The following is a 16,244-nucleotide window of genomic DNA, read 5'->3' as shown; positions in this document are numbered from 1 at the left end:
TGCAGTATGAGGCCCCAATTGGGCAATCTTCACTAATCTGCCTCAATGTTAGAAATGAAGGTCCCATGAAGTCTGCATTGACTGGGAGAACATCTATTTCCCCAAGGCTGAGGGCACTCATGACATGGTAGCCTTATCAACCCAACTTCATCTTTCCTCCATAGCAATTCACAACCCAATTCCATTATTTCCACCAATGTCCTGCCTGTCTCAGTATGTGACTCCCTGCACTAGCAATACTCAACAATATTCTCAAGCCTTCAACTCCTGACCCCAAAGCCAGGCTTGATCCTCCCTGGCCATGCTCTACTCCCCTAGCCAAGGGCAAGAATCGGGCAGCATCCCAGGTGTGATGTGGGGAATGGTAGAGAGGGCCGGTAACCAGGTGGAGGTTTGATTGGGGCCCAGCAGCAACCTCTTGCTCCGGGGCAGGCCCTAGCTTTTCCTTCCACTAGACTTCAGGGCTAAGCCCACCCCCTGGTAGGAGGCGTTTAAGAAAGACGGGGGAAAGGCTCAGACACTGACCTTCCCTCATTCCGCACCCTTTCTCCCTTTTGGTTCTTGCTTTTTGCCCCAGCTGAGCCTTTTTATTGCAGATTAAAGGCAGGCAACATCTGGAGCTTTTCATAATGTGCACTGCTACTTGCTCTAACGTATGTACGTACACACACGTTTTTCCCACATTCTCACGCTCGTAGGTTGATCCTGAGTGACTGGTGATTGGCATGAGTCACAGTGGCTATAAAGAAGGTATTCTAACTCATAGGGCCTCAAAGCGTATCCTTTATTTAAGTGAAAAATGATGCATAAAACCAGACCTGTCGAATACGTGCCAATGTAATTGTTGCCTATGGCAAAATGTCTCTGAAATACCAGACACTGCCTCATGCACAGCTAGTATTGAACTGAATTATGTATAAATATACTCAAAACACTACATCTTTCAGATAGTTGTTAGCTTTTGATTCCATGCTTTTTGCGTTTGACTGCATACTTTCATACCACATCTCATCTATTTTAATTTATCATACGGTGCTGTACCGATCAATAATGGTATTGAACTCCTCGTAATTGAGCACATTACCAGTATCATGCACTCATACCAGTGTCATGCACTCACTAAAAGTGTCATGCACTCATCTGACTTGTTCAGAAGCACTGTATTCAAAACGTGAGAATCGCCTGAGAAGTGCTATTTTCGATTCAAAACATGTCTGCGCAGAGTATCTGTGTTTTCTGTGTAGCATCCGGTTCCTGTTCCACGTGATTGACTAAAGCACACCTGAGAGTTTGTTGTATGCTCACTGGAGTGTATGTAAAGTTGCAGCAGTCTCTCAACATCTCATGCATGACTTTGATGTAAAATAAGTGAACCTGACAGTCCAGGGAAACATTAACACGTTGACATGTGGAGAGGAAGAGAGTGAGCAGAATTAGAAGCTTGTCACTCTCATTACCAAACCAACCATGACCTGATATTCAAGGACCAGGTGTTTCCAGTAGTTAGAAAAAAATAACTCCCTTAAGGATTTTGTGAGAAGCAAAGCTATACATTCTTTAAGATATGTTATGGCTGAAAGAGACTGCAGTGAACCGCTCACCTTATTGACCTTATTCCTTAGTTTCATTTCTACTTCCTGCGCTTCAGACACGATTTTCACCCTTCATTTGTGATGCTGTGTCAGTACTTGTTATTGTGCACCATATACAGGTTGATGTTTATTGTCATGAATCTTGCCCTGGAGGCAGAACTGAGTGATTTCCGCAAGATGGCCCAGATGCAATGTCAAAATTGTCTATCGTAAAAATGTGTGCAAATTAAAGGTTAGTGTTAGGCATTAGGGTTACTGTAGCAATGTGGTTAGGTTTAAAACCAGATTGACTGACTTTGTAGCTGTGCCAGCTAGTGACCACTATGCAGAGCAGCCTCCAGTATGAGTCATCCCAATAAATGCCGTCCTGCGAAACATTTATAGAAACATTTCTGCTCTTTAGGGTTACTCCGGAGTTAGTCAAAAGATTAAGCAGCAGTACACTATGTATGGTAGTTGTAAGAGAAAGGTGTTGGGTTGACTCCTAAGGTGTTTGATTGGAACCAAAGGAGGTTGTGTTTAATATGGGAATTAAGATTGGGTTTCTCTGAAGGCTGTGGCGATTGTTCCCAAGACCTTGGTGACAGGTTAGAATTACCTCTCTCCATTGTTTTGGCCTGGCTGTGTTGAGGCCTTTTCAGGGCCCCCGAGAGCAGGGACAAGGACGGGGCTTGGACATCCTCATTGTGTCATGGGGAGAACCCCTCCTTAACCACAGCTGGATGGTCAAAAGACTGGTCAGCCACATTGTCAGAACCCATGATCAACTACAGTTGAGTTCAAAAGTTTACATACACTTAGGTTTGAATCATTAAAACTCGTTTTTCATCCACTCCACAAATTTCTTGTTAACAAACTATAGTTTTGGCAAGTCGGTTAGGACATCTACTTTGTGCATGACACAGATTATTTAATTTATAATTCACTGTATCACAATTCCAGTGGGTCAGAAGTTTACATACACTAAGTTGACTGTGCCTTTAAACAGCTTGGAAAATTCCAGAAAATGATGGCATGGCTTTAGAGGCTTCTGATAGGCTAATTGACATCATTTGAGTCAATTGAAGGTGTATCTGTGGATGTATTTCAAGGCCTACCTTCAAACTCAGTGCCTCTGCTTGACATCATGAGAAAATCGCAAAAAAAATCAGCCAAGACCTCAGAAAAAAATTGTAGACCTCCAAAAGTCTTGTTCATCCTTGAGAAACGCCTGAAGGTACCACGTTCATCTATACAAACAATAGTACGCAAGTATAAACACCATGGTACCACACAGCCGTCATACCGGGGGGGGGGGTGCTTTGCTGCAGGAGGGACTTGTGCACTTCACAAAATAGATGGCATCATGAGGCAGGAAAATTGTGGATATATTGAAGCAACATCTCAAGACATCAGTCAAAGTTAAAACTTGGTCGCAAATGGTCTTCCAAATGGACAATGACACCAAGCATACTTCCAAAGTTGTGGCAAAATGGCTTTAGGACAACAAAGTCGAGGTATCAGAGTGGCCCCCACAAAGCCCTGACCTCAATTCTTTACAAAATTTGTGGGCAGAGCTGAAAAAGTGTGTGCGATCAAGGAGGCCTACAAACCCGCCTCAGTGACACCAGCTCTGTCAGGAGGAATGGGCCAAAATTCACCCAACTTATTGTGCTTGTGGAAGGCTACCTGAAACGTTTGATCCAAGTTAAACAATTTAAAAGCAATGCTACCAAATAGTAATTGAGTGCATGTAAACTTCTGACCCACTGGGAATGTGTTGAAAGAAATAAAAGCTGAAATCATTATCTTTACTATTATTCTGACATAAAGTGGTGATCCTAACTGACCTATGACAGGGAGTCTTTACTAGGATTAAATGTCAGGAATTGTGAAAAACTGAGTTTAAATGTATTTGGCTAAGGTGTATGTAAACTTCCGACTTCAACTGTACATGAGCTATTTGGTGTAGATTTAGCGTAAGAGTTTATTTAAGCATCAGCTGTCAGAACAGCTTACCGATCACTGTACCTATACACAGCCGATCTGTAAATAGCACACCCCCAACTACCTCATCCCCATATTATTATATATTTGTTTTCTCTTTTGCACCCCTGTATCTCTACTTGCACATCATCTGTACATCTATCACTCTTTGTTAATGCTAAATTGTAATTATTTTGCCTCTGGCCTATTTATTGCCTTACCTCCCTAATCTTACTACATTTGCAAACACTGTACATAGACTTTTTCCATTGTATTATTGACTGTACGTTTGTTTAGCCCTTGTGTAACACTTTTTTTTTTGCACTGCTTTGGTTTATTGTGGCCAGGTCGTAGTTCTAAATGAGTACCGTAATTGCTGGACTATTAAGCGCACCTGAATATAAACCGCACCCACTGAATTATTAAAAAATATGTATTTTGTACATAAATAAGCCACACATGTTTATAAGCCACAGGTGCCTACCGGTACATTGAAACAAATGAACTTTACACAGCCTTTAAACGAAACACGGCTTGTAACAAAAATAAATAGGCTTTAACGAAACACGGCTTGTTACACAAATTAAACAGTAACCTACCAAGAAAGTCATTGGTCACTATCTTCCTCCTCCTGTGCACTGAAGTCATCTCTTTCGGTGTCGGAGTTGAATAGCCTCAGAATTGCTTCATCCGATGTTGGATCGCTGCCCTTTTCAACACACAGCAGTCCAGCCTTTCGAAACCCGTTGATGATAGTGGATTTTTTGACAATGCTCCACGCTGTCAGCAGCTCTATTTCCTTTTCCAACATCCAGATCGATCGCCTTCAACTTGAAAGCTGCATCATATGCATTTCTCCGTGTCTTTGCCATGATGAGGGTGACAAAATGACTACCGTAATCAGAATGATGGGAAGTTTGAGCGCGCTCGATTTACGTCACATTATGTGACGGTGCTCAGTTTTTTGGCGGCATGAATCTTGTGAAAGCGGGAAAAATCCATAAATTAGCCGCGTCATTGTATAAACCGCGAGGTTCAACGCGTGGGGAAAAAGTAGCGGCTTATAGTCCGGAAATGATGGTACTTGTTCTCAACTGGCCTACCTGGTGAAATAAAAGAGTAATGTTGTGGTTGAAATGACCTTGTTTCTCCTGGAATGCTGATTGAAGATTGGTGCTAATGCTTCCCATGGTTAAGTGTTGAGTTGATGCTGTTCCATCTCAAAGTTTGAAAAGTAATGCAACCTACACTCTCAACTTTGAATTCATGATTAATGAGTAGCACCCCCGACCAGACCAATCACTCCATCCCTCTGACCTCATCCTCCACCCATTTCATTACTCCTGTATTTTACCAGCCAGTTATTAAAGTGGATCTTATTAAAAGGCAGGCAAAAATATATAATCTGTATTTGCATTCACTCTATAGCAATTCATTAATATTATGACATTTACAGTGAGCGCCAAGGGCCTGCCTGCTACCCTTTTCCTTCTCGTGAAATGTTAATTTAAAGTTCTGTCTTTGTAATGGAATAAGAAATCCTCTCTGCCCTATCAGTTCATCACCACTGGTGGGGAATACTAATTTGTCTACTAGGCCTACTTAGACAGGGACGTCTCCTGAAAGAAAAGGCAGAATTGGTTTTAAAGTCCTTAATGGTATGAGCCGTGTACCTCTCAAGTGCTGTTCATGTGAAAAATGTCCGTCCTGTCTTTTCCTTTCCTAGACTACTCACCATTTGCACGAGGCATTTTGGCAGTGTGGTGGCACAGACTATTCGGACATACAAGACCGATCAGTTCCCCCTGCTCCTTATTGTCATGGGAAAGAGGACATCAAATGAAGTTTTAAATGTTATTCAAGGTAATTAATGTCAACAATATTTGTTATGTTCTGTATAAAAGGAGGGGTTTATGAAGCTATACTTAACTATAGCTATAATTTAGCAATTTACTCTGATCCTTCTGTAATGATAAAATAGTAAGTATTTGTGCGAATGAGGAAAAAAATGTTTGTTTTTTAATGCCTTGTTTTTTATTATTATTTTGAAGGCAATACAACAGTGGATGAGTTGATGATGAGGCTAATGGGTGCAATGGAAATCTTCTCAGCTCAGCAGCAAGAGGACATCAAGGATGAGGTACAGATGAGAGGATCTCTGAAAGCACACAGAAGAACAGAGTCTTTAAGGGGGAGTAGATGTTTGAAATGTAAGCCATGATTAGGCCATGATCACTGAAATATACCATGATTTGTTTAATCAAAGGAGGCCAAGAGGGAGACAATTATTGTGCCATTTGAGCCGTTCTCATAGAATTATGCCATAGTTTGTCTCAGAGCTAAATGGGGACGTTCAGAGACAAATCGGAATGCATTGTGACTGCCACCAGCTCCACTTAGGGCCAAGGCTAGGAACACACATCTGAGAGGCCCTTTGTCTGGGGCAGGGGGGCGAAGCACAATTAATTTCCCTCCCATTTGGTTTTAGTTAACTGTGCCTAAGGTCTTCACAATGGGAGCAGGATACAAACTGTTCTTTTTCACCATTCTCTGTCCATTGCCGTTTTAATCCAATAGAAACTCGACAAACAAATTCCAAGCTCCACTCTGAGAAGAAAGCAGCGAAACAGAAGCGGTATTCTTTCATGTGAGGACAGGAATCTTGGGACAGTATGGCTGGGGTCCCTCTGTCAGACATTTACCTGACCTCATGAATGCTGTCTTTTATGTGTCGAAATGGATGGATTTAATCATTCTCCCGCTCTAGCAGATATTTACTCAACATCAAATAAACAAAGAACGGCATTCTAGTTTTGTCTGACCCTTTAAACAGGTAGTTCCCCTCAGCTGACTACACCAGACCATGTTGTCTTTGGCATACAGTTCTTGTTGTTAGTACAGATGACTCAATGCCCTGTTTCTTTGTACTGTTTAAACCTCTCATTAATCAGCAGTCTGGAAGAGATGAAGTGGGAAGACGTGCCATCAGGCTCAGACCAATGTGCTCAATACTTAGCGTCAACTTGTCAGTGGGAGATGACTGACTACCAGTACACATTCTCTCTCACCGACATATCTTTAGACCTTTCACTCTTGTTGATGGGATAGAGGTTTAAAGAAAGAAATGGTCACAAAGTGGTTACTGTCTCTGAGATGAAAGGCATCTGCAGCAGCGTGTTGTAGTAGATTAAAACCTGAGATTGTCTCATGTTCCTCAGCACTAGGCCTGGCTGGTTGCCTGTCTGTCTTAGTCACATCATATGAGGAATGTGTTCGACTCCCACTGTGTTTACTTAACAATACTAGTTTAGTGACCTTTCAGTGTTTGATTAGTTTAGTTACAGCATATCGTCCTGGGAATTGTGAGACAGTTGTTTTGCGCACAGCCGGAGGGGTAACTGTAGGTGAGCCAATGAGTGTCTGCAACTGGGGTTCCCATTAGGTTCTTATTGGATGCCTACCCTTTCAGAAAAAATCATTAAGACCAATAAGCAACAAGAAGTGTGTACACTGTGCACATGTCACTAAGCTGTATGTCGTGTGTGTGACCAGGCTGGATGACACAGCACCAAGCTGTGTGACCAGGCTGGATGATACAGCACCGTTTAGAAAAGTTGAAGGACAGGTTTTCATGGGTAGAAGCTTGGGTGGTTGCGTTGCTGTTGTCTTCATAGATGCCAAGCTTTTGATGTCAACAGAAATACTGTTATTCACTTAACATACCATGCAATTTGGTTCTTAATGACTTTTCAATTTGACATATTTAGAATGTTTATATGAGTATATTATTTTCTGGCACATTGACAAGCGATCTGGCTCCATAAAGGTCACTGGTTGTGTTAATTACACAGGCCTGTTGGGATTGATGGAAATGTGAAGTGATAATGTCACAAATCAGGAGAACAAAAGATCATGGGTGGGTAATGTACCAGAGTGATTAATAACCGCAGGAATCTGGAACCACATCCTGTAAATGCCAGACCATATACATCTTCGCTGTGAAGTGAACTTGTCACTCCTTGAGCTCGCCTACCGCCTTTCAATCATTGGAAAGAGTTATCATATTAGCTAAATCTCCTCACTACGTTTACAGTCATAGATATTTTAAATACAATTGTTTGGCCCCTTGGCCCCCTTATCAGTTGAATGCCTTGGGTTAGATTTATGTACAGCATGTCAGTAATCAGTCATCATTTGGACTTGAGAGTTCAAGCAGAGGACTCCTAAGGCTAGGGGTGTTGGTGTACTTTGAGTCACCCTTCAGTACAGGTCACTCAGAAGAATTCAGGTTCACCCCAGGAAGACTAGCTGTCGCCATTGGCGTCGGCTAATGAGGATCCCCCCCAAAAAATCTAAACCTCAGTCCCTATATTTCGACCTGATGTTCTCCCATTGCCACAGCCCCCGCTATCCCAGACTGCTCTGAGCTCACACCTACTCACTGTCTGAGGCTGTCCTGCTCTGCTGGCCCATTCCTCTGAGGACAGACCCAGACATCTGCCAACATCACACTCGCATTCCTCACTAACTGACTGACATGCCTGGGAGGTGGACAGACTGCAGCAGAGCCAAAAAGTTACTTTCACATAGATTTGAACGAACTTGACTTCACCAAACACACCTGGATTGTCTGTTTAGTTAGTTATGGACTGTGCATCAACAGCAGGAAATACCTGGCTGTTAGAATCTGTTCCATACTTTTTTGTTTATTCCTTTAATCTATTTTAATACCAGATAAAGGCTACATAAGTAGTTGGAAACTGTATTGTGTAGTATCACTTCAATACCCAGTAAATGAAGAAAGGTACCTGTCCATAATGTGTGTTATGGGTAGTAAAGGCAACGTTTGTTTGTTTGTTTCATGATATTTTATTAAAGGGAATGAACACAATATGGAACATTATACTTTACAGTAACTGTTATTGCGTGACTGCTGGACAAATGCACTTACGATAAGTAACCCTTTATTCTTTTGTCCTCAACCATGCTATTACAATGTCTATTCAGCAACCAATATCATTTAGGACAACAGAAAAATGTATCCTTTTCATTCTCAGGCTTGCCAGAATTGACCACTCCCCCTGCCATGTGCACAAACCCCACAAATCACAATAGCTTAACTTTTTCACGTCATTGGCACAAAGTCCAGGGTTCAGAAAAGAAAAGGTAGTCTCCCAGGCTCCAAAACAAATGCCATTGCTGACACAATGGAAACAGTTCTTTCTCCCTGCTTTAGAAAGCCTCTTACACACAGCCTGTAGAAAGGCAGTCGTCTGCCTCTGTACAAACAGGAACTCTGAGGGAAAAGAAAAGAGCCCTCAGGTCTGTTAAGGAAGTCAAGGCCCGGATGGATTCCCTTCTCCCACATGATACTCTTTCAAGCCTTGTCTGGCTAAACCACACAAAGCATTCAGTTCTCTCATTCTACTTCCTGCTGCTCAGCTGCCAGGTATCACAGCTATTCAACACAGAACAATATAACATGTGGCAGAGGAAGAAAGCTACTTTGTTTTTACTTTAACTACTTCTGTAATTGGTTACCTCATAACTTGAGGGTATTTGACTTCTCTTCTAACGTAGTCTCTTTCTCTATCCAGGATGAACGTGAAGCCAGGGAAATGGTGAAGAGGGAGCAGGATGAGGCCTACCAACTGTCATTAGAGGCTGACCGTAAAAAGGTTGGGCATCAACTCCAACACAATGGCATGGATCCATTCTCATCAGATTAATGTTAGAGGGTTTTTAGCATGCATTTTAGCATTAAACTCAAGTGAAACATTATACAGAGCACAACTTTAAAGTGGATACCCTTCTATAATCATGTTATGATTGTGGCCATTACTATGTGTCGTAAATGGTTATTGTGAAACCACCTAGTAAACCTGTTAACAGTCGCATGGTTGATTGTTTGATCACTATTCGTAATGGTTTGATGTCGGATGGATTAATAAATATATATTTCTGTTTCAGAGAGAAGCACAGGAAAAAGAGCAGGCAGAACAGCTTCGCCTGCAACAGATCCAGAAAGAAGCAGATGATGAGAAAGAGGTGAGAACATTAACCATAATGTTTAGAGTTAAACAATAATTTCCTACTTAGATAACTGAAAACACATGGTCACTTTGTTAGATAAAAAAATATATACATGATTTATACAGTACATGACCAAAGGTATGTGGACAGATACTCGTCAAACATCTCATTCCAAAATCATGAGCATTAATATGGAGTTGGTTCCATCTTTGTTGCTATAACAGCCTCCACATGACTGGGAAGGCTTTCCATGAGTTGTTGGAACATTGCTGCGGGTACTTGCTTCCATTCAGCCACGAGCATTAGGGAGGTGTGGCGCTGATGTTGGGTGAATAGGCCTGGCTCACAGTTGGTGTTCCAATTCATCCCAAAGGTGTTGAATGGGGTTGAGGTCAGGGCTCTGAGCTGGCCAGTCAAGTTCGTCCACACCGATCTCAGCAAACCATTTCTGTATGGACCTTTCTTTGTGTACGGGGCATTGTCATGCTGAAACAGGAAAGGGCCTTCCCCAAACTGTTGCCACGAAGTTGGAAGCACAGAATCTTCTTGAATGTCATTGTAGGCTGTAGCATTAAGATTTCCCTTCACTGGAACTAAGGGGCCGAGCCCGAACCATGAAAAACAGCCCCAGACCATTATTCCTCCTCCACCAAACTTTACTGTTGGCTGTATGCATTGGGGCAGGTAGCGTTCTCCTGGCATCTGCCGAACCCAGATTAATCCGTCAGACTACCAGATGGTGAAGCGTGATTCATCACTCCAGAGAACGCGTTTCTACTGCTCCAGAGTCCAATGGCGGCCAGCTTTACACCACTCCAGCAGACACCTGGCATTGCGCATGGTGATCTTAGGCTTGTGTGCGGCTGCTCGGCCATGGAAACCTATTTCATGAAGCTCCCAACGAACAGTTCTTGTGCTGACGTTGCTTCCAGAGGCAGTTGGTAGTGAGTGTTGCAACCGAGGACAGGGTTGTTTTACACGTTAAAGCACTTGGCGGTCCCGTTCTGTGAGTTTGTGTGGCTACCACTTCGCAGCTGAGCAGTTGTTGCTCCTTGGCGTTTCCACTTCAAAATAACAGCACTTACAATGGACCAGGGCAGCTCTAGCAGGGCAGAAGTTTGATGAACTGACCTATGGCGGTGCCACGTTGAAAGTCACTAAGCTCATTAAGGCCATTCTACTGCCAATGTTTGTCTATGGAGATTGCAAGGCTATGTGCTCAATTTTATACACCTGTCAGCAATGGGTGTGGCTGAAATAGCCGAATCCACTCATTTGAAGGGGTATCCACATACTCTTGTATAGTATTTGAGTCTGTTTCGTGCTGCATGTCCATATATGTTGTTTGCGGAGTGTATGCTAACATGTGATCCCCATGGTGGAGGCAGAGCGAGAGGGACATGTACTAATCTCTTGTGTGTACAGTAAGCCCTATCCCTGTTAAGCTTGTCATACAGAGATGTTATTGTCCTGTTTGAATTCCCTACAACACACAAGCTCATATTGAAACCAAGTGAACAAAAGGTGCAACACAAAGCACGGTGGGACAAAGAAAAACAATTATGGCAGTGGGAACGCAGTGGTGGATGCTGTAGATATAGCTCCTTTTAGCCAGCTGATTGGCTATTTACTCAGCAGCAAACTCCACAGACAGCAGGGATCAGGTGAACCAGCTAGCTGAGATAATTTGTCACATTAGTTAAACAGCCCCGAACAAAAGCCCTTTCCGTCCAGTCTTAATTATATCACTGTAGTCCTCTAGCCCGTTGCCATGGTTTCCTCTCCACCAACCGACCCTGCTTGTATGCAACAGTGTAGATATTCAGAAACATGATACCCAACAATGGCCCCTCTGTTGTTTACATGCAGTCTATACCACATCCTTTACCTCAGACAGGCTTACCTTATTGTGGCCCTAAAGTCTAAAGCAGGGGAAAACACAATCTAGTCATTGACCTGACCTGTGTGTGACTGTATCAGGTGTATTTTCACCTGTCTGGTTGTGTGTCTGCCTGGTCAAGTGTGAGGCAGGCAGGAGGGCATGTGGTGTGTTTTTAGTAGGGTTTCACATTTTGGGGAATATTCTCTGTGGGAATTAACAGGGAATATATATGAGAATTAATGGAAATACTTGCATATTAATACCATTTAAATGTATGTTTTTTTGCATTGGATATATTTACCTTATATGGAGACAGATACATAAACATTTTACCTTATCTTAAGTAAACATAATTGCAAATGATTAAATCCTTCCAATACAAATTTAAAAAACAATTTAGTTACAAATTTAACTTAAATGAGTTGACTCTTCACATGGAATGATTACACTGAACAACAAAAGGGAATATTGAATGATCCCCAATGATCCATCGCATCTTCCAAAACTCAAATTTGCCAAGGCGGCCACCAATTTTTCAACCCTTGTATTAGTCAGTCTGTTGCGTGTGTGTTCCCAAACAATGATCAGTTGCGCTCTGAGGCGGCTGATGTTGGTGGAATTTGTAGGATGAGGGGAAAGAGCCTCAGATCCACAAAGTCCCTTCCACCAAGTGACTGATGCAATATGGCAGTCGTGCCAGCATATCTCATCTCCATCCCAAAGCCCTTGCTTGGAAGTGTACTTCGCCAGACTGCCAAGAACCTTGCCCTCATCCAGGCCAAGATGGTGAGACACGGTAGTGATGACACCATAGGTCTTGTTGATCTCTGCACCAGGCAGGATGATCTTGCTAGCATACTTGGGGTCCAACATGAACGCTGCGTCGTGTATGGGCTTCAGGCAGAAGCCATACTTTTTGATGTATTTCAGATCTGCAGTTTCCTCTGCTTGGAGCAACAGAGAAGTGGGCAGGGCAGTACGGACTTCTTCTCTTACATCTGCAAGCAGAGTCTGAACATCAGACAGGATGGCATTGTCTCCCTCAATCTGTGCAATGGCTACTGCTATAGGTTTCAGGAGTTTCAGGCTGCTTACCACTCTCTCCCAAAATACATCATCCAGGAGGATCCTCTTAATGGGGCTGTCCATATCGGCAGACTGTGATATGGCCATTTCTTGGAGAGACTGCTTCCCCTCAAACATGATGACAACGCCACCCCAATGGGTGTTGCTGGGCAGCTTCAATGTGGTGCTCTTATTCTTCTCACTTTGCTTGGTGAGGTAGATTGCTGCTATAACTTGATGACCCTTCACATACCTAACCATTTCCTTGGCTCTCTTGTAGAGTGTATCCATTTCAGTGCCATGATGTCCTTGAGAAGACTCGATGCATGAGCAGCACAGCCAATGGGTGTGATGTGAGGCTAGGACTCCTCCACTTTAGACCAAGAAGACTTCATGTTTGCAGCATTGTCTGTCACCAATGTAAATACTTTCTGTGGTCTTAGGTCATTGATGACTGCCTTCAGCTCATCTGCAATGTAGAGACCGGTGTGTCTGTCCTCTTGTAGAATACTGGTTAAGGTGTGGGGATATAGTCAATTATTCCTTGCCCACGAACATTCGACCACCCATCAGAGATGATTGCAATAGTCTGCTTTCTGTATGATTTGCTAGATAGATTTGCTAGACAGATAAATAGTTAAGCAGTTAGATTAAACTCCTTTGTAAGATAAATGTTTTAAAATGAAACATGTATGGAAACAGGTGAATTAACACTCCTCAGTTAGCAGCCTTAAAACCTCTTGGTGTTAGGGGGCAGTATTTTCATTTTTGGAAAAAAAATGTTCCTGTTTTAAACGGGATATTTTGTCAGGAAAATATGCTAGAATATGCATATAATGGACAGCTTTGGATAGAAAACACTAACGTTTCCAAAACTGTAAAGATATTGTCTGTGAGTATAACAGAACTGATGTTGCAGGCGAAAGCCTGAGAAAAATCCAATCCGGAAGTGCCCCAGGTTTTGAAAGCGCTGCGTTCCAATGACTCCATATATGGCTGTGAATGTACAATCATCGAGCTTACGCTGTCTACGTATTCCCCAAGGTGTCTAGAGCATTGTGACGTAGTTTTACGCATTTCTGTTGAAGAATAGCCGTATGGGGACACATTGCGTAAGTGGCTACATGGTGGCTCCGAGAGAGATTCTTGCGTAAAGTGCAGAGGTAGCCATTACTCCAATCGGTCCTAGAGAAAAAGGAATTGTCCCGACGGATATATTATCAAATAGATATTAGAAAAACACCTTGAGGATGGATTCTAAACTACGTTTGCCATGTTTCTGTCGATATTATGGAGCGAATTTGGAATATTTTTTGGCGTTGTGACCGCAATTTCCGGGCGATTTTTCAGCCAAACGTGAAGAACAAACGGAGCTATTTCGCCTACAAAAATAATATTTTGGGAAAAAATGAACTTGAATGGCTGTCTACCTGGGAGTCTCTCGAGTGAAAACATCCGAAGTTCATCAAAGGTAAACGATTTAATTTGATTGGTTTTCTGATTTCCGTGACAAGTTTGCCTGCTGCTAGCAAGGCATAATGCTATGATAAACTTACACAAATGCTTATCTAGCGTTGGCTGTTAAGCATATTTTGAAAATCTGAGATGTCAGGGTGATTAACAAAAGGCTAAGCTGTGTTCCAATATATTTCACTTGTGATTTTCATGAATAGGAAGATTTTCTAGGAAGATTTATGTCAGTTGCGTTATGCTAATTAGTGTCAGATGATGATAACGGTCCCGTTCACGGGCTGGGCGTCACTACAGGTTAAGCAAGCTAAACCCCAAATGGTAGCAGAAACTGTTAACAAGTTAGAAATTATTTAAACACACTTTGCTGGAGGCTACTATTTACTAGTTAACAATAAATAATTTGTCATATAAAATATATTCACCCCACCCAGTATTGTAATCAAAACTTACCAGAAAGCATCTCATTAGTGTGCAAGATCTTGAATTAGCTGTACATGTGATGGAAGGATGCACTGCATGCGGAGGGTCGCAATTCCATTGAATTGTTGACAGTTTAACCAAAATATTCCACAAGACCTAGAATTGCCTTGTGTGTATCCTACAAAAAAGGTTCACTGTTATAAGCTTACTTTTTTGATGAATTGAAGCAAAATTCCTGAGCTTAACTTCCCATGGAAAATATTCGAGAACATGTTGGAAATTTACTGGAAAGTTTCCAACCCTAGTATTTAAAGATGAGAGTGGAGACTGAGACACACTGTTGGATTCAGTAATGAAGCCCCAAGGACACTCCCCACAACAGGAGAGTAACACAAACAACCTGGAGGAAGACCACTAGCTATAAGCCACAGACACACATCAACACATATCATTCAACAACCATAATCATGTGCAGGGATGAGGTAAAGGGAGTTCTTTGTTTGTATGCCATTATTGTGTATGACAGGCTTTCACAGGTGGTACATCTTCATAGATTACGTCTAGATTTACATCAAGTATTTGACATTCATTTTGTACCTATATCTGAACTTAATGACTCATCACACCACCGTAACTGGCACTGTAACCTCAGATGTACAGGTGAAGTCGGGAGGACTCCACTTAGGTTGGAGTTTTTCAACCACTCCACACATTTCTTGTTAACAAACTATAGTTTTGGCAAGTCGGTTAGGACATCTACTTTGTGTATGACACAAGTCATTTTTCCAACAATTGTTTACAGACAGATTATTTCAAGTATACTTCACTGTATCACAATTCCAGTGGGTCAGAAGTTTACATACACTAAGTTGACTGTGCCTTTAAACAGCTTGGAAAATTCCAGAAAATTATGTCATGGCTTTAGAAGCTTCTGATAGGCTAATTGACATCATTTGAGTCAATTGGAGGTGTATCTGTGGATGTATTTCAAGGCCTACCTTCAAACTCAGTGCCTCTTTGCTTGACATCATGAGAAAATCGCAAGAAATCCTCAGACCTCAGAAAAACAATTGTACACCTCCACAAGTCTGGTTCATCCTTGAGAGCAATTTCCAAATGCCTGAAGGTACCATGTTCATCTGTACAAACAATAGTACGCAAGTATAAACACCATGAGACCAGGCAGCCGTCATAACGCTCAGGAAGGAGACGCGTTCTGTCTCCTAGAGATGAACGTACTTTGGTTGAAAAGTGCAAATCAATCCCAGAACAACAGCAAATGACCTTGTTAAGGTGCTGGAGGAAAAGGGTACAAAAGTATCTATATCCACAGTAAAACGAGTCCTATATCGACATAACCTGAAAGGCCGCTCGTCAAGAAGAAGCCACTGCTCCAAATCTGCCATTAAAAAAGCCAGACTATGGTTTGTACTTTTTGGAAAAATTTCCTCTGGACTGATGAAACAAAAATAGAACTGTTTGGCCATAATGGCCATCGTTATGTTTGGAGGAAAAAGGGGGACGCTTGCAAGCAGAAGAACCCCATCTCAACCGTGAAGCACGGGGGTTGCTGCATCATGTTGTGGGGGTACTTTGCTGCAGGAGGGACTGGTGCGCTTCACAAAATAGATGGCGTCATGAGGCAGGAAAGTTATGTTGCTTCAATATATCCACATCTCAAGACATCAGTCAGGAAGTCGAAGCTTGGTCGCAAATGGGTCTTCCATATGGACATAGACTAGAAGCATACTTCCAAAGTTGTGGCAAAATGGCTTAAGGACAACAAAGTCAAGGTATTGGAGTGGCCATCACAA

General features: G+C 42.3%; 1 protein-coding gene across 1 annotated transcript in view; it reads left to right on the top strand.

The window, feature by feature from the left end:
• The window catches only part of LOC135512896 (FAS-associated factor 1-like), an 86,027-nt gene that overhangs the window by 59,291 nt on the left and 10,492 nt on the right, over window positions 1-16,244 (top strand). Inside the window, exons 14-17 of the mRNA XM_064935383.1 lie at window positions 5,284-5,420; window positions 5,609-5,697; window positions 9,155-9,235; window positions 9,528-9,605. Of these exons, the coding sequence (XP_064791455.1) occupies window positions 5,284-5,420; window positions 5,609-5,697; window positions 9,155-9,235; window positions 9,528-9,605 (385 nt within the window). The remainder of the gene's footprint in view (window positions 1-5,283; window positions 5,421-5,608; window positions 5,698-9,154; window positions 9,236-9,527; window positions 9,606-16,244) is intronic.

This window comes from Oncorhynchus masou, chromosome 24 (genome assembly GCF_036934945.1).
Source record: "Oncorhynchus masou masou isolate Uvic2021 chromosome 24, UVic_Omas_1.1, whole genome shotgun sequence".
NCBI lineage: Eukaryota > Metazoa > Chordata > Actinopteri > Salmoniformes > Salmonidae > Oncorhynchus > Oncorhynchus masou.
This window is presented reverse-complemented; position numbering and strand designations above follow the sequence as displayed.